The sequence below is a fragment of the Lichenostomus cassidix genome, chromosome 2 (assembly GCF_008360975.1).
Source record: "Lichenostomus cassidix isolate B80296 chromosome 2, HeHo_3.0, whole genome shotgun sequence".
In the NCBI taxonomy this organism is placed as follows: Eukaryota; Metazoa; Chordata; class Aves; order Passeriformes; family Meliphagidae; genus Lichenostomus; species Lichenostomus cassidix.
The window spans coordinates 18,129,665-18,154,876 of NC_139482.1; the positions used below are offsets into that span (position 1 = coordinate 18,129,665).

General features: G+C 36.1%; 1 protein-coding gene across 10 annotated transcripts in view; it reads right to left on the reverse strand.

The window, feature by feature from the left end:
* MLLT10 (MLLT10 histone lysine methyltransferase DOT1L cofactor) overlaps positions 1 to 25,212 on the reverse strand; it is a 126,779-nt gene that overhangs the window by 35,129 nt on the left and 66,438 nt on the right. For all 10 annotated transcript variants that reach the window (XM_085050551.1, XM_085050550.1, XM_085050553.1 and 7 more), the window contains one exon: positions 23,458 to 24,027. In XM_085050551.1, coding sequence (XP_084906677.1) covers positions 23,458 to 24,027 — 570 coding nt within the window. The remainder of the gene's footprint in view (positions 1 to 23,457; positions 24,028 to 25,212) is intronic.

Sequence of the window (25,212 nt, forward strand, 5' to 3'; positions counted from 1 at the left end):
TCTGCTATCAGTTTGTTCTTTCAATGTATTACTGTTAAGTAAAAAATGAAGTATTGGGCTATAAACTGAACACTCACCATTACAAGTGGAAAAAATACTTTTTAACTTTAAAGTAAATGTTACTAAACAACATACATTTGTCCAAAACTGTAATTTTGGCAACTAAGGATTGCTTGTGCTTTTTCAGAAAAATACTGACAGCAAGTCTGAGGACAAAGTACTCAGATTTGCCAATAGAACTGATGGTATTTCATTTATTCACAAACTAAAATTCCATCCATGATCTATACGAATGCTTGACTAACATTTCTGCTAGAACAGCCAACAAATAAACGATTAAACACGTTAACATTAGTCAGACTTGTAAGTTAGCAATTTAAATAGGAAGAGTTCATACCACTCTGTGAAGCCATTACTTCTGTTCATCTACATGCAGGGTAAAGTTCATTATAGAGGTTGGGAAAAAAAACCCTACTGACCAGAAGCCCAGGACAAGAAGTAGTACCTGTCTATGAAACCGTTAGGCTCCACGTGCATTAGATAAGTGAGCTGTCAGCTGGCCAAGGAATATCAAGCATGGTAGCACTGAACTGCAGTTAGAGGAAGAGTGCCACAGGGAGTAAACAGAAGTAGAATGAACATGGTTAGATCAAAAAAAGCAACAGAACTGAAATGCCAGTTAGAAGGCAAAGGGTGGAGCTAGTTTGTCACTCATACAAATAATGATTTGAAGAAGGCAGTGACAATAAGAAGATACGCAATGTTAAAACACCACTCGCCACCCAGATATCCCTCTGAGCACAGGCAGTTAAGGGAGACTAACATCATCCAAACCCACACATAATACGCAAACACTGATGCATCTTAAATTCCCTGACTCTATTAACTGTCAAGAAAAACGGAAGCGAAAATCAGCCAGACCCAGTAGAGAAAGAAGATACGAAAAAGCAGCTGAAGACACATCGCGACAACACTTTTTCCTGCCTAACCAACATTAGTGGCTTATCTTCTCCTCACTCTCTTCATCATGGAGCAATTCCATACCTGCTCTGCTTTTCTACTGACCTCCCCCTCCTTGTTTTGGTTTGGTTTTTTGGGTTTTTTTTGGGCCACCACCCCCAAAACCTACAGTTACAGCTATTAGCAGTTAAGATCCTTGAAGTGTTCACTTCGCTATGACCTTTTTCTAGTTCTAGCTGGATCCTCTAACTAGACAACACATTTTTATGGATCCTGCTCTAATTTGTCCCTACACACCACCAAAATGAACATGATTAACAAAGAGCCTTGTTACTGAGTCTACTCCTAAATGTGACATAACTACAACCACAAAAACTGAAATATAACCCGGGTCCTCGTAAGATTTTTTCAATTTGCTTTTAATCAATGATTTCAAATTAATAAAAAGGATGGGATTTGACCCTTTGTTTTTTCACTGCATTAAAACAATTAAATATACAAACCTTCTTGAAAAATATGAGATTCTCATGCAATTATCAGGTTTCAGGAACCATAAATTTTAAGAGTAAAAATAATGAAATATCACAACACCTATGAGTAAACCATAAGAGCTCATCACCACAAACACTATCACTCTCATAAAACATCAATAGCAATGAGAGGAGAAAACAAAATTTTTGGTGAGAGACAAGTACTAAAAATGAAGGATACTTTGCCAGAAAGGGAAAACAAGTCCAAAATTTTAAAGCTACTGTAGATTGTTTTTATTCTTGATTTTTAAAAATCTTACATATTTAATAACTGCAGAGCTTCTGCTGCTTCTATTTTAATGTAAAGGTTTATTCTTCCTCTTAAAAATAAAATTCTGGAATACAAGCAGATAGTTACGAAATCACAGGCAAAAAAATATTTCAAAAGAAAGATAAGCAGCAAACTAGTTTGCCAGTGGAATGAGGTAAGCTAATACTTGTTGCCAGTTGTTGTAGTAAGATTAAAAACACTATTTGTTGCTGTTGCAAAATACAGGACAAATATGACCTATCCACACACTCTGTTTGGGATAAGTATTTCCATTTAGCAATCCCTTACTTAACACAACGTACATGCACCTTCTGAAACTAGTCATGCAACCAAGATACTACTCCATGCAGCATTCAAATAAGAACTGTATGCTGAACATTCAAATAAACTCTTGATTTTCACACCATTGCAAAAATACCTGTATAAAAACTATGTGTATATCATATTAGAAAGCCAAGACAATACACATCTGAAAGGCCTCAAACATACTAAGTTGTCCTTAGTATGGAGAGATAAATCACTTTCTGGATCAGGAAGGAGTCATAACAAAAACCTGAACAAATCTCTGTAAACTTCATTAATGTTTAAAACAAACAAACCACCTTGAAGTCCTTCCCATATTACTGAAAAGCCAAACAGCTGTTACTTGTAATGAATGGCATTGTGCAATTTGCCAGAGGCATAAATAGCATGGTCAAACAGAATCTTCAGCATTTTAACCAGAACACAGTTCTTCAGCTCCAGGGGGAAATGGACATGTAACAGGTAAAAATCTGACTGTATGTGACACCACTAACACAGCTGTAGAACACTGACTTCAGGTTTTAACAGATAAAATGCACATGTAGCCTGCACTGCTGGAGTGAAAGCCTTAACAAAAAGGCAGCTGCAAATAAAAAGAAGTATCTCTGGATGACAACTGCCTGCTTAGCACAGAAAGGTAGTACTATAGAGCAGGGAACACATCAGGTGATGCAGACTGGGAAAAAATGATTTCTTTATGCGCAATCAATGACAAAATTGGTAACAGCACTTAAATAAATAAAAGCACTTCAAGAATAGTGAAAAATGAAATATCCTCAAATCAAAACTAGCAATATACACCAGGTGACACACAGAACAATTTTAGAGGTTTTATTCAAAATCTCCAAAGTAAGTAGTTCCATGAGCAGAAGAATTAACAAAACAGATTAAATTCTGGATTTCCACAGTGTTGCATCTCACAGATGACATCAATACACTAAGCTTTCCTACCACAATTTCTGTATCTAGCTACGAAATGCTCAGCTCTTATTTTCTAGTACTACAGCCCCCTCCATTATCCAGCTCCCTTACATTCCCTTTTTATGCTGGTGACTGCCTAGTTCAGCAAGAGACAAAAACCTGGCAGTGGTTCCTTTTGTAGTCACACACTATCCATTCCTATTACAGCAACATACCTGTTTTAGATGTTTTTTCTGTATACTGGACAACAGACTTGAAGCTTATCGTGGGCCGAAATCAAGACAGACAACATCTAGCTTCCTTAGGAAGCTCATAAAATGGTCTCCCTAAGGCTGTATCTTCTTTTGTAGGTCAGTAATTTGAAACTATTACAATTGTGAAAAGAGGAGGTTATCTCAGATATGTCATAGGTTGCTCATCTTAGCATTTTGTCAGAACTTCAGCAATAAGCAGAATATGGTCAGAGACTATTTTCCAAATGTAAACTTTGCAGGCCCACAGAAGTTGCACAGAACTACAAAACCTTCCTGCTTGGGAGAGGACAGATGGGCATGGGGCAGGGACAACAGCCTCAAGGGGACTCACAGTAGAATTCACAGAAAGAAAAGGAAAATTTGAGTTATAAGAACAAGAACTTCTTTACACAAACTGAAGCTATAAACACATTTTCAGTACCTTCACTTCACGTGGTAATCTCAAAAAGTCTCCCCTAAACCTATGGCAATTTTCTATACAGTACAAAATGAAAGTATGTCTTTGCATGAAGCAGTCTATTAATTAGTAACTAAACATGTAGGAAAAAAACTGATTAAGTTCCATTACACAAGAAAGAACATGTTCCATTCCAGTACAATGTTTACAGTGGAAGAAGTACCGCCCTATCTTATTTTGCAATATGAACATAAACTAAAGTAAATCTAATACAAAACAGAAGCAAATAAAAACAAGTTAATTTTGACAGTTGTCTTAAAAGGAGAATAAAGTTGCACTTGAAACTGCCAAGCTAGCAACAATATTTCACTTCAATTTATGAGATAATGAGCATGGATCCTAGGGCAAATCTGTTTCCTTCATGAAGAAATCTGAAATCTAAGAATCAAACAATCAAGCTATTTTCCTGCTGGTGATGAGGAAAGTGGTAGGGTTCACTTTAAGACAGGTTTCTACAAGATTCTGCAGTAACATTTCTGGAAGTGCATGGAAATGAAAGTTACTGATCTGCAGCTGGACAATAAGCTATCATTTCCCTCCCATTCCGTGACTGGGCATCCTTTTTTGCTGGAGGCACAGCAGCCATTCACAGATCAACAGTCAAGGGTTTCTTTTCACAAAGGGCAGTCTGAGTGCTCTCCATGATGAGGCAGAAGTTAAAAAACCCCACAGACTCAAAATACCCAAAGAATACACACTGCTGGGGGTGGAGGGGAGGAGGGAAGATACAAGTGTACGTTTTTAAAACCTGGTTTTCCAACTGTTTTGAAACAGTAGTTCCTGTTTCGTACCTACCGACAGAGGCAGACTGCCACAATTATTCCCTTTGAGAATACCCTGTAGAGTGAATTTACAGTCCAAGACCAATGTACTTGACAAGAACCTTGACACAACTGAGGAACACAATCCAGCATGGCAATATAACACATACATGGTGAATCCATGATCATATAATCTACATATACAGCAAAGACCTGTAGTCTGCTATCAAACTCCATCAAAATTAACCCCAAATCCTTGGCAGCTCAGCCAGCAAAAGATGTTCAGTTAATCTCTTCTATCTTCCCATCACTATGTTCAAACCCCTGACTATACAGCTATCTATAATCAAGCAGAAATCTATTCAGCAACAGGGTGGGGGTGAAGGATCAGAACTGATCCATGTGCTACCAAAATCCTGTGTTCAGCTAGTCCCACCTGCTACAGTGAACAATGTTGTTTTGTGCTTGATTCCATGTTTGTTGATGACCACACATGCCAGCAGTCATGCTCCCACTTTGAATTTACCCAAGCTGATACAGGTCTTACAGTGCAGCCCTCCACTGCACAAGGGCTCAAACCCACATCTTTCATAGCCCACCCAAGATGAATTTTCTCTCTGAGAGAAAAGGTCTGAATGTGACACAAGGAGACAGAGGAATGACATGCTGGACTAGGAACACAGGGAGAATTGTACTGTTTTTCTTGTTCACTATATCCATTTAACAGTGAACAATTAACAGCTACACAAGGAAAAGTACAAAAAAAGGGCAAGCATGTAGTAATACTTTTCTCAAATGTTCTCCCGGCCTCTAGAAGTGTATAATGCATAAACTTTGATTATGAAGAATGGTCTTTGTATTTTTTAGCCTTAAATATGCTTCCAGCCTTGCCCAATGAGTATCTTCCAACCCTTTCTGAAGAGTTGTAACTTTTCATACCATATCTCATGGCAAAGTTATACCTTAAACTGTGCAGTTTTTTTTTGGGGTGGAAGATGGCTGACACAGGGACAAAACTCCTTTCACTTGTTTCCTCCAGATGGTCTGGTTTCTCACAATAATCTTTGAAATGCTTTATAACTGCTTGTTTACATATCAGAATTAATTCAGCTTTATAAAAGGACATGCCGAGAATTTCATGCTTGTTCTACTATTGAGTCAGTAAGTTTTCAAGTACCCTTCTAGAATAGAATACTTAGATAAAGAGCTCCATGATCATATCTGAGACACATATGCTCATAACCACAGAAAAGCCCTGTAGTTCAAGTGTGTCACAGCACAGAAAGGTCTTTGTAAAAAAACAAGTTAAACAGATATGGAAGAACAATTGATAAAGACCTTAACTTTTTAGATGTTCACTTTTATAACAGTGAGCCAATACATACAAGCCTAAGCTACTTAAATAAGACAAACTAAAACCAAGGCAGTTTTAGGCTCACTTAATGTGTATTCTTGAGTAGGAGCATGACTTGTGATCTACATTTCTTAATGATTTCAGAGAAAATTTACTGTGTTTGGTTAAGATCTCTGAAAACATGCCACAGCTTCAAACTATTCTGACTGCAATCTACCTCGGTGCTGAAACGGTGGGTCACTGGAAGCACTAGATTCCTCTTCACTGCGAACATAATATAGTTATTTATGGGAGTTTCTACCTCAGAAGTTCCCTCTTTTGGATTCCAGTGATCTGAGGCTGGTGTCTTCAAAGGGGGGTGTGGTGGCAAGATGGGACAGCTGTTGCCCAAATTTCTGAAAGCCTGCAAATGGCTGTCATAAGCAACAGTTACAGCTTTAGAGCAGTATTCTAAAACCTCACTGTCAGATAGTTAGACTTAAGACCTTCATATCTGACAGCCAAACAGAAATTACTCAGTACTTTGAAACGTGCATAACGGAACTCTTTCAGGTCGACTTTTTAATTTGCTTTTCTCTTGTTCTTCCGTTTTATCAATTTAGATGGTTTAGCTGAGCACTACTGTCTCCACGCTTCAATATAGGCAGATGCCTTTTTATCAACACCAAAAAAGCCTCTGCCCAAGTTGTGTTTAGATTCAAAATTTTAATTCATGCTCAGTACAGATTCTGTTTAGTTTAGGTTATCTTGCTTAAAAAAATCATACCATATATACTGAATTTTGCCTGCATTCATGCAGAGACCAAGGCTACAGAACTGAAGTTTCTTTGGAAACATGTTGTCTTCTAAAAATCACAGCACTGAGACTGGCACAATGGATGTCTGTTCTGTATTATGACTCTCCTCAGTGCAACTCAAAAATCGGCGTAACACAGAACAATCAAAAACAAAGACCTAAAGACAGCAACAGGAGTATGAAATAAAACAGACAGAAGACAGAACCAGCAAGAACTGAAGTAAGTACAGAAAGGCAACAAGCAAACTTTAAAATTTACAGCTATCTCTAACATAAAATAATCAGGTTATCACCTCCCATTGTCTTTTTTTTCAGTAGTGCACTAAAACTGTTGAGATTTGTATGATGTATATGTATATGTATACAAGCATATACATCCCTCTTGCTCCTTTTCAGTGGTAAACCCACAGCAGAAGAGACAAGACTGCAAGGTCAAGCCAAAAAAGTTTGACTGTAAGATCCAGAGTTCAGCTGAGAAGGACAAAGCACATCGTTATCACACAGTGAATAGAAGTGACAACTTTACATCTCTCAAGTGCAAGTTTTGGGGTTTTTTAGAAAAAAGTTTTGAAACAAGCATGAAAAATGTAAGAAGTGGACTATACAACTGCAAAACACAGCACTGAGTATACCAAGTCTCTTAGTGGCAAATCTGCAGTGTGCTACTGTCTGCCTTGAAGTGTCTTGACTCTTTTTCATTAAGGCAGGCATCTTAATGGAGCAGTTTTCATGACTCCATTTTCTAGTCCTCTTTTTTAGGACCAGACCCTTTCAAACCAGTTCAGTATTTTAGCTATTATCTTTCCTCCTTCACAGTTTGTTAGCACCAAATTTCAACTGACAGGCTTCACCCACCACCTTCATAGCAAAACTATTAAAAATAAAACTCTCTGCTCCAAACTTGTATTTGTTTCCACTCAAACTAAAACTCACAGGTTTTCTTTTTGGTACTCTGTTGCTGATGTGCAGCCAGCTAAAACTCTGCAACAAAAAAACAAGCTCCTGACACAGATTCCATCAAAACTCTTACTGACAGTGACATTTAAATCTTCAGCATTACCTGACTCATAATCTGAATATGCTGTTGGAGTAAATTATCTTCCTTTATTTAAATACTTATCTCAAGTTTTAATACTTTCTTTTCATCCTATATAAACACAGATGATCTTTTTTTGCTGTCCATATTACCAAAAATTTTACCTACCCTCATCGATTTCACCCAGATACAAGCTTCTGACAAAACAAGAGCCCTGCAATACTGGAGTGGGGAGAAGGAGGGCAAGGCAATACTGGGGGGAAAAAAGTAACGAATTTAAAGGTGGGAAGGTACCATGAAACATCACCACCACCACCCCACCACCCCAAAAAAGGGTAATTAGATGATAAATCCTGTCCAGACACCATTCTGAAACAAACATGTAGCTACCATTATGCTGTTCCACAACAGTAAGTTATATAAAAAGCATTACTGTTGTCTGGCAATATATGCCCTTCCAACTATATATGCCATTAGTTTAAAAAACCAAAAAGTACAACGTGAAAAGAAGTCACAAAAGGCGTTCCATCGATTTCTATTCTGCACCCTCTTGTGAATCTACACCTCTTCAACATTAAACAGCAAAAAGGCTCTGCTTATAAAACAGCAGAAACTCACCAAGTCCAAATTCAGCACACTTTGTCAGATACCCTTCAGATGTTTTATTTTTGTTCAGAAAAATGGTGAGCTTGCTTTCCTTCATCTCAAAGCTGGTTCAGAGCACTGTATACCTGGGAGAGTGAGAGGGAAACCCTATATCAAAAGGAAAAAAGCTAAACCTATTTTACTAAAGCACAGCAAATCTAGAGGAATTTCAGTATTTCTCACCACATGTAGACTATGAAATATAATGCAATATTAAAATTTTTATTATTTAAGAGACCTACCACTGCAGACATCTCCCTAACAGGTGTAATTCACAGCTCTGACAGTGTAAAAAGCAGAAGTTCTATAAAACCTTAATGACTGCAAGCTTAAAATGAAAAAAATTTGACCATGCAAGGTTTCAAACATTTCAATTCTTTTGCATATGCTGAATTCCAAGTCAATACAATTAGCAATGCATTTAGCACTGCTCTTCTAACACATGCACAGCAGTAAGAAAACTTCTATTTGGCTGGCACAAATGGATAAAAATATTCCAGATTTTATTAATGGATCACCTGACACCAATTAAATATCACATTGAGAAATAAACTTGATAATCTTCAAAACTAGCCTTATAAGAGGGTTTTAAATCTTTCAGTAACCTGTGAATATAGCTATGATTGTTTCATACAAACTAACAATAGCCTTGAAAAAGTAAACCAAGTTCTGATTTAATAATATATTACAATTCCACTGGCTATGAGTGAATACAGAAGAGGGGTACAAAGCCAATACTGAATACTAAAGGGAAACAGCCATTAGACACATTAAAGACTCAATATTGCTCCCTCTGAAACTGATAGTTCTGTTATCAGTGACACAAATGAGCAGCATCAGGCTGTCAGAACAAAGAATGGACAAAACAAGGCTACCTTCACATGCATTACTTGTAGTAATTTAAGTAGTCAGGAAGGGAAGTGGGAGAATGCCTGAGGTAGACACCACTATAACACACCTATGAATGGAGCACAGAAGAAGGACTAGAAAACACTATTCACAAAATTAAAGAAAAGAATCTCAGAACTGGAATAAAACTGTTATCGTTTTACTTCACACATACAAAAAGATCATAAAAAGAGAACTGAGGAACTATTGACCTATCAGGCTCCTGCAGACAATCTACAAAAGTTTTCACTCAAGTACTGAACAATTGACGCACTGCAGACCTGTATTTCACCCAATCCATAGAATATGCAGACCTTCAATCAGGCTTTTCCACAAAAGGCTACCCTTTGTGATAAATGAACCTCTGAAAAAGATTCTAATATAACTTACCATTATGTATGGCATTCATCAACTTCGAGAAAGCTTTTGAGTTAGGAGAAAAAGGGCTTCATGTTAAGATCATGTTTAACAGACGCACAAAAGAATATATGTATAGACAGGAATTTCAGTGAACAATAATATACCTGAATACATCTTTCTTGTATTAGAGCTCTGATCATTTACAGTAGCACAAACTGTAAAATAGATTTATTTCTATCCACTGTAATTTTTTACTTATATTTTTTTTATCAGTGTTGGTTAGATTTTAAATGTCAAGTATAAGAACATGCCAGCACATTCCAATTAGCTGTATTCTAAAGCTAGTATTACAAATAAAAATTCAAATTCTTTCCAGTGGCAATCAGTCCCCCCAAGAAAAGACTGATTTTAATTTCATTGTCTGCAACAAATTTAGAAACTCAAACAGAAGTTGCCTTGCTAATTTTAATCACGAGGCATCTGTTTTGCTTCACTGATAGATTGAGATGAACTCAAGCAATCAAGTCTAACAGAAAACGGTTGTGCCTCCTGGACTTAGAGAGCTCAGTTCAAGAACAACTCAGATACATAGAAAGAATGTCCAACTAGTGGTACACCAAATGAGATGCTCACAAGAATTTCCATTCCTTCATGGGTTGCGGTTTTCAGAGAATATTGATCTCTGATCCTTAAGTGCCAGCACACACTCCCATCCTCTGCCATGCAGCTGAAGTCTCTAAAGCAGTCTCTCCCACGACACCATAATGCCCAGCTGCAGTGTGTTGGCAGCTGTGCAGATGCCAGCCCTCTTCCCCTTATCTCACCAACTTATGCCTGCTTTGGATACTGACCTCATGACTACAGAATTATTCTAGTTTCAGTTTACTCGTTCACTCTTTCACACTACTAAGGAACAAAGTTCTCAGTTTACACATCTGGTTTGACAAGGTGATCAACTGAATGATTTTAGAGGCCAGAGTGGGGCGAACACCTCTGTCATACTTCCATGGGGGAATTTTCTACCTGCATCAGCCTCTGAGATCTGACTGCAACAACTATTTGGGTTCCAACAGGGCAACTGCCTTTAATGCTTTATTTTTCTCTTCTTTACTCTCACCACAACTGGAAGCTACTAAACATTGCTGTCACGAGCCACTTTTTAACTGCCAGGCTCTTCAAAAAAAAAAAAAAAAAATGAACAACAAAGCTGCCTTAAACTTCTGTCATTCATACTCAGATATTACAAAACTAATTTAGAAGCAACTAAAAAAAAATCTTTAAGTCTTGACTCTTACCTACTGACTAAAACTGAATAACTAGCCAAAAGTACTTCAATAGAAATACTTCCAAAATTTGGAATATTTTAATTAAAGCATTGCATACAAAGTGTGTTCTCTAAAAAACAAGAATACTAATGTTGGGAGGGTTAAATTTTGTGGTACAGAAAAAAGGCATAATACACAAATTTCTGTATGATTCTTGACAGAAGTGCATTTATCTGTAATAAATGAAACTGATAATTAACCTTCTCAACAGTTTTCAGAGAACTAACAAAATGTACAAAATACACTTATAATTTACAAGAAAAAGAATTACTAAAATGCACAGAGCTAATATGTCAGGAATCACATTTTACTATGCAGACATATTCTTTCTCAGGTGCAGAGGACACAATGCAACTGCAGTCTGCCACTCGTAAGAGCAGAATCATTTCACCCACATCTACTCTCCACAGCCTTTATTTTATTATATCAGCTCATTTCAGTTATGCTCAATTTTTGTGTACAAGAAATAGCAGCCATTTTGATCCATCATTGCTTTCAACATTAAAGAAAGACCCTTTCAAATTTAAGGAACCATTGGGTAGGTTTGGAAAGAGGTTTGAGGTGGTGATGGGGTTTTTTCTTTTCTCTTTATTTTTTATTTTATTCGAACAAGCTCAGTCTTAAGATTGCCAAAGCTATATCCTTTGCTTTTATTTCTTTAAAATTGTACCACACAGAAGCTACCACTAATCCAAGCAATCACATACAATACATTCCCAAACATCACTCAAGAGGTATGAGAAAGTTTAAAAGAAGAATACAGAGGATATGTCCCAATGCAAAATTTACTACTATAAGACACATGCTTCATAGACAAATGAGGAAGAGATGCAGTTAAAGAGCTAACAAAACACTAGCTGTTTTAACACAGACCTCATCCAATTACACAAGGAAGGGCCAACACTAGATCAGTCCTCCTTGTGACTGATGGAGCTAATTCTAGACTCCCCCCCAAGCCTCTCCACAGAACAGAAGGAGAACTGTTCCCTTACCACCACTCCCTTCCACACTCCATAAATTAGTAGAAGGCAGATGAAAAAAGGTGTTTTATTCTGAAAGGAAAAAAGAGCTACTGTCTTGGTTCCTGTGTAATGGCCTGTATTGGCAGCTATGTCTTTCCTGACTCCTCCACAGAACTACCCCCTCCTAGCCACCCGGTTTTCTGCTACAATGTACAGCCAAGCTATTGAAATCCAACATGCTAAGGTGTCAAGAAAGGTTAGGGATGGTGAATGGTAACCATATACCTATATGTATGTATGTATGCCAATAAACTATATGCTTTAATAGGTGGAGTTCAATTTTCATTGTTTTCATTTATTTGCCATCTCTGCCACCTCCCGTACCTTCCTCTCAGTCTTGGCTAAATCCTTCCTCTCTTCATCGAATCCTTAGAGTGGCTGCTATTGCTTGCTTTACTTAGAACCTTACAGTTATTCCTCCTTAAAATCAATTCTGCTCAGAAAAAACTTTGATGCTTCCAGCTCATTTCAATTTCTGAAATGACTCAGTATTAACAACTACATTCAAGCCACCACCCTTTGGCTGTTAATTACTTGTTTTTAAGGGAATTGGTTATGCATACAAAAACTAAAGTTCAATTATAAGTTTACCACTACTCCACAACAGGAAAAAGGCCTAGTGACTTCATCCCTAGGAAGGATGTTATTTGCTGTAACCAGCCCCTAAATCTGTCAGATGAGGCATTTGTCCATGACAGTTGTCACACTGTAAGAAAAAAAACCAAAACAAAAAAACAAACAAAACCAAACAAAAAAAAAACCAAACAAAAAACCACAGAAACAAAACCCCAAACAAAACGAATTCCAACAACTTGCATTCAACATTCTTACGTGAAAGCTAACTATACTGACAGCTGATGAGCCGCTTTTTCATTTGTTTAGGGCAATAGGGCAATGGGGGAAGGGGGTGTTATTGGTAGTTTGTTTGTTGGGGGGGGTCTGTTGGGTTTTTTTAATTAACTTGGAATCTCTAGTCATTCTTATCTCACAGATGTTCAAAACAAATAAACAATGGGAAACAGAAATAAAACCAAGTATGCAGGATCTGATATGATTACTCATGCACAAGCCCCAGTTGCACATTCATATTTTTCAGTTCTGTTACCAGCTTCCACGAATCCCTTCTCAACTCAAATTTCTAGAGCTATACTGATCCAAAGAACATAGATGCTCACTCACTTTTTTTGTGACAAAAATTTTCTGGTTTTCCCAGTTACTTAGTTTAGTGAGAACCCTTTTTTGAACCTTTTACCGCTGCATGTTTCTCTTTCACAAAAACATATGCAGCAAGCTAGATCACTGTCAAAATGAACAGTTTTTTTCCCGCTATCCTTATGGCCCTCTCACGGATCCACCAAATCTGACACTGAATGATGAAGACTTTTATTTAAATGCTGAATAAAAAGTATAGAAAGAGCAATATGAAGAAATGAGTTTGCATCCAAGCTAAGTGTTAAATACCAGTTTAGTTCAAAGGGACAAAAAATGTCTTTCAATTTAAGATCGTAAGAAGTAGCTTTTCTAACAATATTGAATAGTTTATTTCACTTACTATTTCTTGCATTTTCACCACAAAAGTCCTTGTAAGAACTGTCCTGCTAAGTATTTTGACAGCACACTTTGTGTATATGGCATACCAGTACATAAAGTTTCTACAACACCTTTTCAAGTATGCCTAATACTCTTGGAAAGAGAGTTTTGAGTAACCTTCTGGAAATACATCGTTGGCTTACCTCTGCCAATTTTCTGCATTTTAATTACGCTGGGGAGATTTATTAAAAATGAGTTCACATTCAGGTGGATCTACAGGCAGATCTTGCAAGTACAGGCAATGTTTGTACAATATCAGGACCTGTCCTGTAGTGAAAAGGCACTGGGACACACTGTCACTTAATGTACCTAAAACACATCTTTCTGCACATGGAGCTGCCATGGGACCACCTGGCTGCAAATCCTCTGCTACAGAGAGAATTGCTGGGTGCACATGCTGCAGCACTGTCAACTGACATGCAACACTACCACAGCACAGGCAACTGGGAGCTTCAGAAAGCTGCTGCTCCTAGTTCCATCACATGCATAGAACCTCCTTAAGGAAGAAAAGTAAATTATTTACACAAGAAGGAAGCATAGGGACTTGATAACCAGACACTTGGCCTTATTATAATTGTTTTAAAAAGCAGTATAGCTCCTATACATCAACACATGAATCTTTCCATTCTACGTCTTAATGGATTTGTCCCTGAGCAATATCTTTCACTGAAAAGCTCAATTATTTTAACTAATTATTTTAAGTCTTTTTTATATCACTGTACTATGTTAACATTTATCTCCTTTTTTTTCTTTTTGAAACTTTACAAGGGAATTGCAGAAATTATTATGATAATCAACAACAGCTCTAGACATCACAGCCTCTCCCCAAATATAATCCCGAGACAACCTTCAGTCAGTTTAACTTCTGGTACTGCAGCTCTTCACATCAAATAAATGCAAAATTTAAATGCTAAGTACACTTCCTTCTGATTTTAAAAACCTGACTGTAGTGCTGTCACCTCTGACTGACAACAACAACAAAAAAAGAATTTTACCATATGAATTGGACAGGCTTCTGAGGGACAAAAATGCTTCAGGAACTATCAACACATACACATCACTTATTTTTCAGCTATATTTGATTTCTGAAAGACTTGAAAGTCTGTAAGATCTGAAAAGTACAATTTTCAAGAAAGGGTAAAAAACCCTACTGCTCCTTTTATAGTCAAGCCTCTTCTCTACCCTCCCCCACATGCACTTTTTTATGTTCCTATGTCACCTTTAACAGATTTCATGGAGTTAAAAGACTGATTGCTATCTCACATTTGACTTACAAAGAATGCCATACTCTAGTAATTGACTCCAGATGCTGAAAAATGTTCACACTCAAGAAGATTAATATTTTAATTTAAAAACACATATATATACAAAAAACCTCTTAATTTGATACCATTTTGAAAGTTTGGGGTTTTTTATGTTAAGCCATTTTAAAGGCGTTTCTGGGAACAAAACAGGAACAAATAAGCAAACACTTGGATCTTACATTATTTTCCATGCAGCAATAGAATTAAGGAACATATCCTTGACGTTCAGAAAAGGGATACACTCTAAAGCAAATATCAAGTTCTGCAACAAAGACAGTCAATAGGATAGAAATCTTACTTGCTTCACGGTGTCTCCTTGTTCCCTTGCTCTATTTTAAATTCTAATTCTTATTTTCATAATAAGAGTTAAAGAACTAACATAATCTATGCACAAAACTCGACGTTTCATTTTGTCTTTCTACTCTTATTTTTTAATGTAATAATGACAGTACCACATACTTTTACTCCATTGCAAATACAATCAGTCCCTGGAAAAGCAGGGGATTTATTTTCTTCACTGTGCAGACAACAAAGTAGCAAAGCTGTCAGCCAGATCGCATTCATGCAGTGTAGTTTACGCAGATTACCCAGGCCTAAAGTCAGTTAGTTTTTATTAGTTCAAACCTAACACCAAATATACACAAGGCATTTTGTAGGCTTATGGGTAAAATATAACATAAAAGCAAGCGGTTTACAAAAGCTCATGGACTTCTCTGAAAACCTTCCCGTACCAAACAAAAAAGATTTATAGCTAAATTTGGAAAGTAGTAAATACAGAAACTACTTAAGTAGCCTTTAAGCCCTCCCCAGTCCATTTTCTTCTCTGCCAGTATAGATATGATTAACAAATAATCAGTGTATTCATACAGATATTCATTATGTTTCAAAAAGTTTGTATTTCGATGCCAATTCTGCAAATAATTTTGTATGGGCAAAAATCTAGACCTGTAGAATTTCTTGCATTTGTTATTAAATTAAAATTTGGATAGAAGACTCACAAAGCTTGAACAAAACAGTATTTCAAATGGTTTAGAAATATTTACATCTTTTTGTTAAGCTGTTTAAAATTATGTCTTTCTCTCAAAATTAATAACTACCAAGATTTTGTCTTGTTATTAAATGGAAGACCTAAAAGGAAATACACGTTCCCTTTCCTATATTAAGACTTTTTTTCTTTGTTGCGGGTTTTTTTAGCATGTGAAATGTATTGTAAGTTCATCACTTAAACATACTCTTTGCTGTTGACTGTCAGAGAATAATAAATAAATAAATTATTACATCTTTTGAAATTTAAATAGAAGCTAGTGCCCAGGCTCACCACAATTTGGGGATCTAGTTTAAAGATGTAATCATCAACATTTCTATTTTAACCTGACAGACACATTCTCATACAACAATTAACCAGTCATGTAATTTCCACAGCTGCCAAGATCTTCTCTGATATTAGCAGGCCTTAGCAGCTTGACATGGAAGCTCTATCCTAGTTATTAGAACTTCCCTTCCCTTCGACATTTTTTTTTTTTCACTTCAGAAAGCCCTCCCATCTGTTTTCACTCAGAAATAAAAACTTTACAATTCTTTTGAGAAAGGAAAACTTTGCCTTGTTTTAAATCAAGTTCTGTTTCAAAGCAATGCTTCAAGAGTTTCTGGTCTTGCATCATTCACAGAGAGACTGATTTGCATCTCATGCAGAAAACTCTGCTTACATGGAAAGTCAGGCAGCTTGGAGACTTCAAGAGTGGAACAGGCTGAACATTTCTTGTTTTCAGCAGCCCATCCAATTAAGCACTATATGTCTGGGTTTTTTCTATTACCTTTTTTTTTTTTTTTTTGAAACAGAAAACAGGGCAATTACCACTATGCAGTATGCAATTACCAAAAAACCAAAAATCTTGACCCAGAATACTAATTCTTTTTGTATAACAATTACAATCATGCTTCTAAACATTTTTATAAACTGAAATATTGCCAAATTAAAGACGTTCCAGTCTAGCAAAGAGCTTCAGACTCTTTGAAAAGGATGTTCTAAAAATATCAATCATTGTATGCCTCTTCTCAACTTTCATATTCATAGCCATATTTTAGGAGGAAATTAGTATCATAAATAAATATAGTACTTTGCTACCTGCAACATGTATGGAGTAATTTCAATTAATTATGATGTAACTTTTTTACCCCTTCTTGAAATGAGTGTCACAGTGATGACAATAGCCTTTTTTTCCCCTAAAGGATAATAATGTTCAGTTCTCCATCATTATTCAGAATTTTTCATAATTGTTTTCAAAACACAACTCTGTTAGGAGGTCCATTGTTCAGTATATTTTTGTCCACAGCTTTCTTAATCACGGAATTCTTATTCATTACATCCAAATACATTTTTTCAACATACATGTTAAGAAACCACCCTGAACCCACAGAGCAAGCAGCAAAGATGACTTAACTTCTCAATCTCTGATAAAAGCATAGAACATAGTATGCTGGGAATCAGTTCTTGCAGATGCATGATGCCTGAAAATTTACTACTAACTACTGGACTTTGAAATGCATTATTTGCCCAGTTACAAACTATTTCATTTGCTAAAATAATGCACCATGCCAAATTTTCTTTTAGAAATCAGAGAGATAACACAGCACAGAATTAGGTTCACAGGTAAGGACCAAAGAAGAATCTCTGCAAGCACACTGATTTCTTAGCTCTAGAACTTCTAAAACTTCCTGCACCTGCAAATCGAATAAATGTGTTTGACTAAACTGTATCTTCTAGAAAATATTTCTAAATTTTTAGAGCTGAGATTTGTTCAACTATTACTTTCTCTCATTTGATCATGTTTTACTTTTTTGTTAAGGATCATTGCAGTACCCATTTTCCGTTCTTCATATGATATCCACAGACTGATAAACTCACTCCTTAGCTATTCTCCAGTGTGCTTTTCCAGCCATTGAATCCTTCTCATGTCGCTTTCCTTTACACAGAGCAAACTGCAGAACTACACATAGTATTCAAAGGCCAGACACACTCTGAACGCAGAGCTGCCTTTCTCATTACTTTGCTGTTTATGCATTAAAACCTTTTTAAACACAGCTCAGCACAGGAAACTCAGACACAACTGATTAATCACCTTTATCCTTTTTCTCTACAGCCCTTCTTTCCCCAGAAGGCCATCCTTATCCTGCAAGTATACATCCATCTTTCTGAGACATAATCTTTGACTTCAGCTCCAGCAACATAACTCTTAAGTTTGTATTACTGACCAAGAGATTCATTTCACCATGTCTTCATAACCAGACTTTTTCAAAAATTGCAGAGTTTTCCAGTAGATTTCACAGACTATTCTGAATTGGAAGGGACACACAAAGATCACTGAGTCCAACTCTTAAGTGAATTGAGGACCAAAGCCGTGACCTTGCTGCTATGAGCACCATGCTCTGAGCATAAGGGGACATAACAAAACGAAGTAAACACCAGTTTAGTAATCTTCTGATCAAAATAAAATTGAAACTTACCTATTAACTACAGTTAATACAAGGATTTGCTGACTTCCTATCATTACAAGCCTTTATTTAAAACGTCATTGCTGTATCAATTTAAATGTAGCCATCTACTATGCCACTTTTATTTAAAAAATAGGAAATAAAAAGAAAATTAGTCCAATAAGTTATTTTCCATAACTCTCAATATCCACCACCAATCACTACACCTTTGTATATCTTAACATATTTCTTTCTCCTATCAGACACATCCTAATTGCATAACATTAACTACTTGCCAGTCTCTTACAACTTCATGAGTTTTAAAGACTTACTGAAATTTAACAGACAGTCTAAAAGCATGGAAATACATGGTATTCATCATCAGGAAATGTCAATACTTCTCGCTGTAGCTGCTGATAATAACTGTTTTACTTAAGAACTTTGATCCTTTTCATGATAATTCCCATTTTGATATGCTACTACCTCATGTGACTTCTTCCCCGTTACCTGATGAATGTCTCCAAGTTTTCTACACCAACCATCATCAATTTTAACATTTCAATCTTGTACACTATTCATCAATCTCAACACCACCTCTGTTGAGCCTCGAATATGAAGAATGAAATTCTCTGCACATTGATTTTGCCTTGTGTGCTTTCTACATAATTTGCTTAGTCCTAAAAGGCCATTAATATCTATTAGTATCAATTTGCTCTTTATATTCTATCTCCTCTGAATACAAACTGGCTTTTTAACACAGTAAGACTTCTGCTTTGGTGCACTTTGCAGATAAACTTAATAGCACAAACTGTTTCAGAACAATTTTTTCTAAACTCTTTTTCCCAGCAGATTCAGCTACTAAGTCAAACTTTAAACACAGCATCAAGAAGATTTAACGTAAGTACTGAGGGACCTAGTGTCTCAGTGAGAATGACTTCTAGTTACACTTCTACTTTGAAACTCAGAGTTATCTTATGTCATCAGTGCAACAATCAGCTTAACATTGCAATGATCTTTCACAGCATAACGTGTAACACTGACAAAGTTTTTATCACTGCTTGAATGAGATGGGAAAGGAGAACAAAATACATGCAACTAATCTGATGCATTTAGCAAACTCGTATATAAAGCTGAAACTTGACTGCACAAAACATAAAATCAACTCAGACGGACCTGTGCCAAAAACATTAATGGCTTCTCCGAATTTGAAATACTCCCTTAGCCAAGTACAACACTGGGTTTGCATGACTCCTTTATTCCAAAAACTGCCTAGTATTAACAACCAGAGCCTACTGAAGACTGGCTAAGGACAGAATATATATGATGGAGAGATAAAAATGTGGGAAGTTCTACATGTGGGAAGAAATTCTAAGTTTCCTCCAGTCAGGACATAGGAATTCCAGAAGATGGACACAGCAAAGGTGCTGAAACAATGGGCTAACCATTTCAAGGCCCAATTGGTAATTTAATCTTTTCCAGTCTTCTTAAAAAAAAAAACCCAAAAAAAAAACAAACCAACCCAAAAAACCCCCAAAACTTTATCAGCTTTTTTAAGGGTTACAGTACACATAAGGACATGAAATCAATTTTACAAAAATTAAAATATTGAAACAAATAATCCCCTGAAGTCTTCAGCTACTGAAGCTGATACTATACAATTTGTTGTACACTTGAAATCAAGAGCAGAACTGGGGAAGGCAGAGAAGTGCCTGAAGCACTATAATAATTCCAGCAGCAAGTATCCATGCTGAACTTGGAAGACAACTGTATAAAAACTTTATCTACCATGAAACAGAAATTTCAGTTAACTTCTGATACTTGATTGCTTTCCAGTTTACATTGCTACATTATTTCACAAAAGTCAGAAGATACTGCAGGTTACATAAAATGTTCTTTTCCCTGCTGCAGGGGGACACAAGCTCTCAATGCTTTAGGATACTACACCAGAAATCTTTAAATATTATTCCCTAGAAGGATGCTGGGAATGAACTTAATCCTGAAAATACAGCTAGCGTGACTTGGAAAGTTAGACAGCTCTATAAAATTGTGGAGTTCAGATGAAATACACACACACCCCCCTTATTAAAAGATTCAGATCCTGAAATCACTCCAAAGACCAGCCCTATTTGGGGGGAACCATTATCAGCTTTTTGGAACTCCCACCAATAACTGACTTGTGCCTTTTGAGACAATAAACTTAAAATCCTTGTGAATTCCCAACAAAAACAGAAGTATGGTTTGTAAATGAGCTGACATCTAAAGAAGTTTGGTGGGACTTTTTAAAGAGGGACAGATGTACTAGAAAAATGTTAATTTACTACAAAAATTCCATATCACCCTAACAAATTAAATTTTATTTAATTTTTTTAGAATTAGTTTTATTCCTTTGAGTACAATGTTAAAGTAATGCATACAGTGTTTCCTATCAGATTATAAATACATTTCAGGAAAAATAATAAAGAGCATAAAGATTCAACATTTAAGTGATCAGACCTTGAACACATCAGATCAGCTGCATGGCAACTGAAATACAACTTGAGCGTACGTGTTGTAACAGCTTCTAATTACATGTCCTTATACTATACCTATACTCATGGTACATTTTTGTTCTTGTTGAAAAGGAAAAGAGAAGTCCTGTGGACTCAATAAGCTTGGAAATTACAAATATTCTCACAAAATGAGTTGAATATATTTATTTTGAATAAAACTTTTTGGGAAGACATTTAATTATGTATAAATAGCACATGATGAATCTGCATTACCTTTTAAAATAAGCTTTCCTTCACATTTCATCTAATTTGAACGTTAACTATGAACACAATTATCATACATCTGTGAAGTCATGTTTTTCATCATTTTTATGGATCTCAACAAGCATTCTTAAGAAAATTGAAAAAGAATGATAACTTCAGATAGCTGCAGTTAGGAAGGCTATGAACAAAAAAAGAAAGGGCAGGAGATTCTTGAAAAAGTGCCTCAAAAGCTTTCTTTCATATGGTCTAGCTCATTCCTGATTCTGCTTCTTTGAAGTATCAAGGCAATTCCAAGTAAGAGTCAGTAAGAACTTTTTGGCTGGAGTACCCTGTGTTTTCACTCACTACATTTACATGCCCAAAATCTTATCTGGAGGCTTGGGTCAAATAATTCAGATTCACTTGTCGGATCTTGTTACTGCACAATGTGGGCATATTGCAAAGAGAAACACTGGCATATTATACCTGAGAAAATGCATGTTTCTGATAATACAGATAACACTCATGTGTCCTTTCTCATCGCAAAAAAGTTGTCAATTTGGGTTATTGGGTTGCTAAACCCAGAAAATGCTTATGATGAAGTGAGGAAAGCAGCACTACAACAATAAGAAAAAGCGGAGATGAGGGAGAAGAGCACATTTCAAGAATATGCTCTGATTCAAGCAGAAGTTTCTGAATAAATTTAGAGCTCGTGCTCAAAGACAAAAGACAATTTGTTTTTGTATCTCTAGGTTTCCTTGGTTTTGCTGGGGTGATTTTGTTTACGAATTTTGTTTGTTCATGTATTCATATCCATGTTCTTTGGCATCCTCAGAAAATGTCACTGTTTTAGAGGACAGGTCTAATGCTGGTTACCAAGAATCCAAGTATACTTAATAGATGTGAAATTATAGGCTGAATATAATGATAAATGTAATAAAATCTACATGGTATTTCCATCCACATATTTATTTACAAAGAGTTTAACATTATCACTGGCATTTTATAGATAGAAAAGCCAGATGTAATAAAGAGGACAAAGAAAGCAAGAATGGACCTGGACAGGGAAAGGCCTGTTCAAGGAGCGGACAAGAGCAGAATATTCTAAGACAAATATAAGAGAGGAAACATGGGTCATTCATTTCAAACCAAGACCTTGTGCTTCTATCTGTTACCCCAACTACAATAATACATAATCCATCTCACAGGGATTATAAAGGAATAAGAAAGTTCCTGCTCTAATGATCAGAACACTGACGTAAATCTGTTAGATGGTCTCTGCTCATAACAGGTAAGAGGTGAGCATGTTCTTAAAATTGCATTTTAAACAAAAAGATACATAGGAAATTATAAAGTTTTGTCATATAGCATTTCTCTCCATTGATTTTAATACAGGAAAAGTATTTTTTAACACAGTTGCTACTGCTATTGCCATTATTACCCATAATGAAAATGATCATTTGCCTGTATCTAACTGCGTTAAGACAATGTGGCTTTAACATCAAGTTTTTAAGTATCTGCCTTATTCTGAAAGAAATACAGGGATTTTTCCTTGAACTATGTACAAAATATCTCTTACTTATTGAGTGAAAGTATACAATACAAAAAGCATAAAACCCTCTCCACAACCAAGTATTCAAGCTCCATTTCTCTTTTCTCCCAAAGTAGAAAAATTAAGGAAAAAAACCTCCACTGTAACAACAAAAAGGACAAAATTTCGGAGTTTCAAAAGTGAGGTAATTTGGTTTTGTTTGGTTTTTTTTGAAACACAAAAGCTTTCAAAGAAACTTCAGAGCAACAAAGACTTTGGCAGATAAGAGTATTCTGCCAGGCCATTCCACACAAAGGTTTACTGGAAACAGAAAGCCTCTCACAGCCCCAGATGCGCATAACATTCAGAACAGAGGAAGAACAAACCAGCCAATTTCAATTGCTAAACAGCACATGAGAATATGAAAATGTCATCCAGCTGCACAGGGGTCCAGATTCAGAATATAATTTTACACGTTTAAACTGGTCATTCTCCATGTAGACATTTTGATTTTTAGTTAACCTAATTTGGGAAAATGTAATTGAGGGACATATTCAACAAAGTTGACACACCTGAGTACCAATTTTGTTTTCTCTGTGTAACAGAACACACAGACAATATAGTCCATACTATCACTTTATTTTAGCTAAACCTGTCACATGTAATTTCCAAAGAACCTATTTTCATGCAACTTTTCCCCCTACATCTTCAAACCCTGCATTTATATAGCCTATAGGTTAATGCACAGGTCAATCTACTACAGCCACCTAGAGCACAGCAGCACCTATACAGGGAACAAAACTTACTTTTCCAACAGTCCTTTTTTCCCCAGTGTGATTTTCATGATACTTTGAATGATACTATGTTCTTGAAAAGCATACTCAGAATTACAGCTAAAATAATAAAAACATTTTGCGGTAAGAAAACAAATCCAACAAATGCCTACCTGAACCCACTGGAGATGAACCAACACTAAGACTTTGTAAACTTCCATTCCTGAGCAAAGTTGGAGATTTTTGAAGACCAGAGCTTGTCACACTTCCTGCAGCAGATGCCACAGACGAAGTTGGGGAAGCAGAAGAAACTGAAAGATGGGAAAGACTTTCTTGACTTTTATTTCCTTTAGGTCTACCAGGCCCATGTTTACTTTGCTTATTTCCTTTCCGTTTCTTCTCTGTTACAGTTTCTTCTTCTATTCCAGAAGTCTGAGCTCGTTTGTATGCTGTAGAAGTAAGGCTTGAATTACTTATGTCTCCAGGTGAGCTGTCAAAGTTTTTAGATTGGGAAACAGCTGATGATGATGAAGGGAGACCAATTAAGGAAGTAAAACAATTGACACCCCCCTCTTGGCTCCCAGCCTCTCCTTTATGTACATCTTTGGTTGATGAAGCCTGTTGAGAATGTGTGAAACTGTCACTTCGCAAATCTGTGTCTGTAAAACTCAAAAAATCTTGGGGAGACTGAACTGAACTTCCAGAAGATGACTTTATGCTCCCAGGAGTGCCCAAAAAGCTTCCTAAAAAAAGAAAGAAGTACAATTATGCTTTTCTCCACAGTTGATGAAAGCGGATGGGAAGTATTACTATCTTAGAATAAAAAACTTTAATGTGGAAGGATTTTACGAAAAACATTACCAAGAGCTAAAAAAATTTATTTTTTAAATAATTCATTAGTTCTCCTGCTGATCTTCACTTTGCTGGATACGATTCTCAGACTCCTGTCTGGGATTCAGATTTGAATCTGGGGCACAAAAGAGGTGAAAATAAATAAAAGAAAAATAACAACTTTGCTGCTTAGGCAACTTTGACATCCATCATGTTTTGAAGCCCTAACAAACACTTAGTGCAATTCAGAGCAGTTTTTTTAACATATGCATATATAAAAACAAGGCTGATAGAAATGTGTTATGATCACATCTACACTATGCCTGCAATTTCCTTACCATTCTACCAAAAATCAAGGGTCTGACACAGGTCAAGAAAATAATTGGACTTAATTTACCCTGGCTGAGGATGTGTTCCACAGACGATGCATTTTTCAAAAGTAGAAAACAGGAAGTAAAAAACAGTACATAAAACTGGCATTTTAAGAATTCTTTAGCACTGTCACAGCACAGAACCATAAAGATCTTTCGTGTAACAGAATTACGTTCCTTCTTCAATATTTGGGATGCAGTCATTTCATCACTGTATCAGTGCATTCAAGGCAGAAAATGAAGCACTCTTCAGAAATACAAGCATCTACTTGCACTGAAATTCACTAATTTTATATAGGTGGGTGTATATGGGTACTGTTCACAGAATTCAGACTGATGACACCACCAAGAAAATACTCCTAAATATGACATTAGGTATAAAACCCCCATGTCCTTTAAAAACTAGTGTTTTATCATTAGTACTCCACAAAACATTGTTAAGAATTCCATTTAAAATACAAATCACATAAATACAGTTATTTTTAAGAAAACATTAAAATATCATTTGTTTTGTATTTTAAATAAGTTACATCAACTTCACTTATTGCAGCCTCAGAGGAAATACAAGCATATAGTAAAGGTCTATTTTGCCATCTGCAGTAAAATTTTTCTTTAAATGAGGAATTCAAGAAGGGAATTTTCAAAGTCTTGAGAATTTAAACAAAAAAACCTTTTCCCTTTCTCTCAAGTAAAAAACCCTGAAATATTGGAAGAGTTCTAGACAAA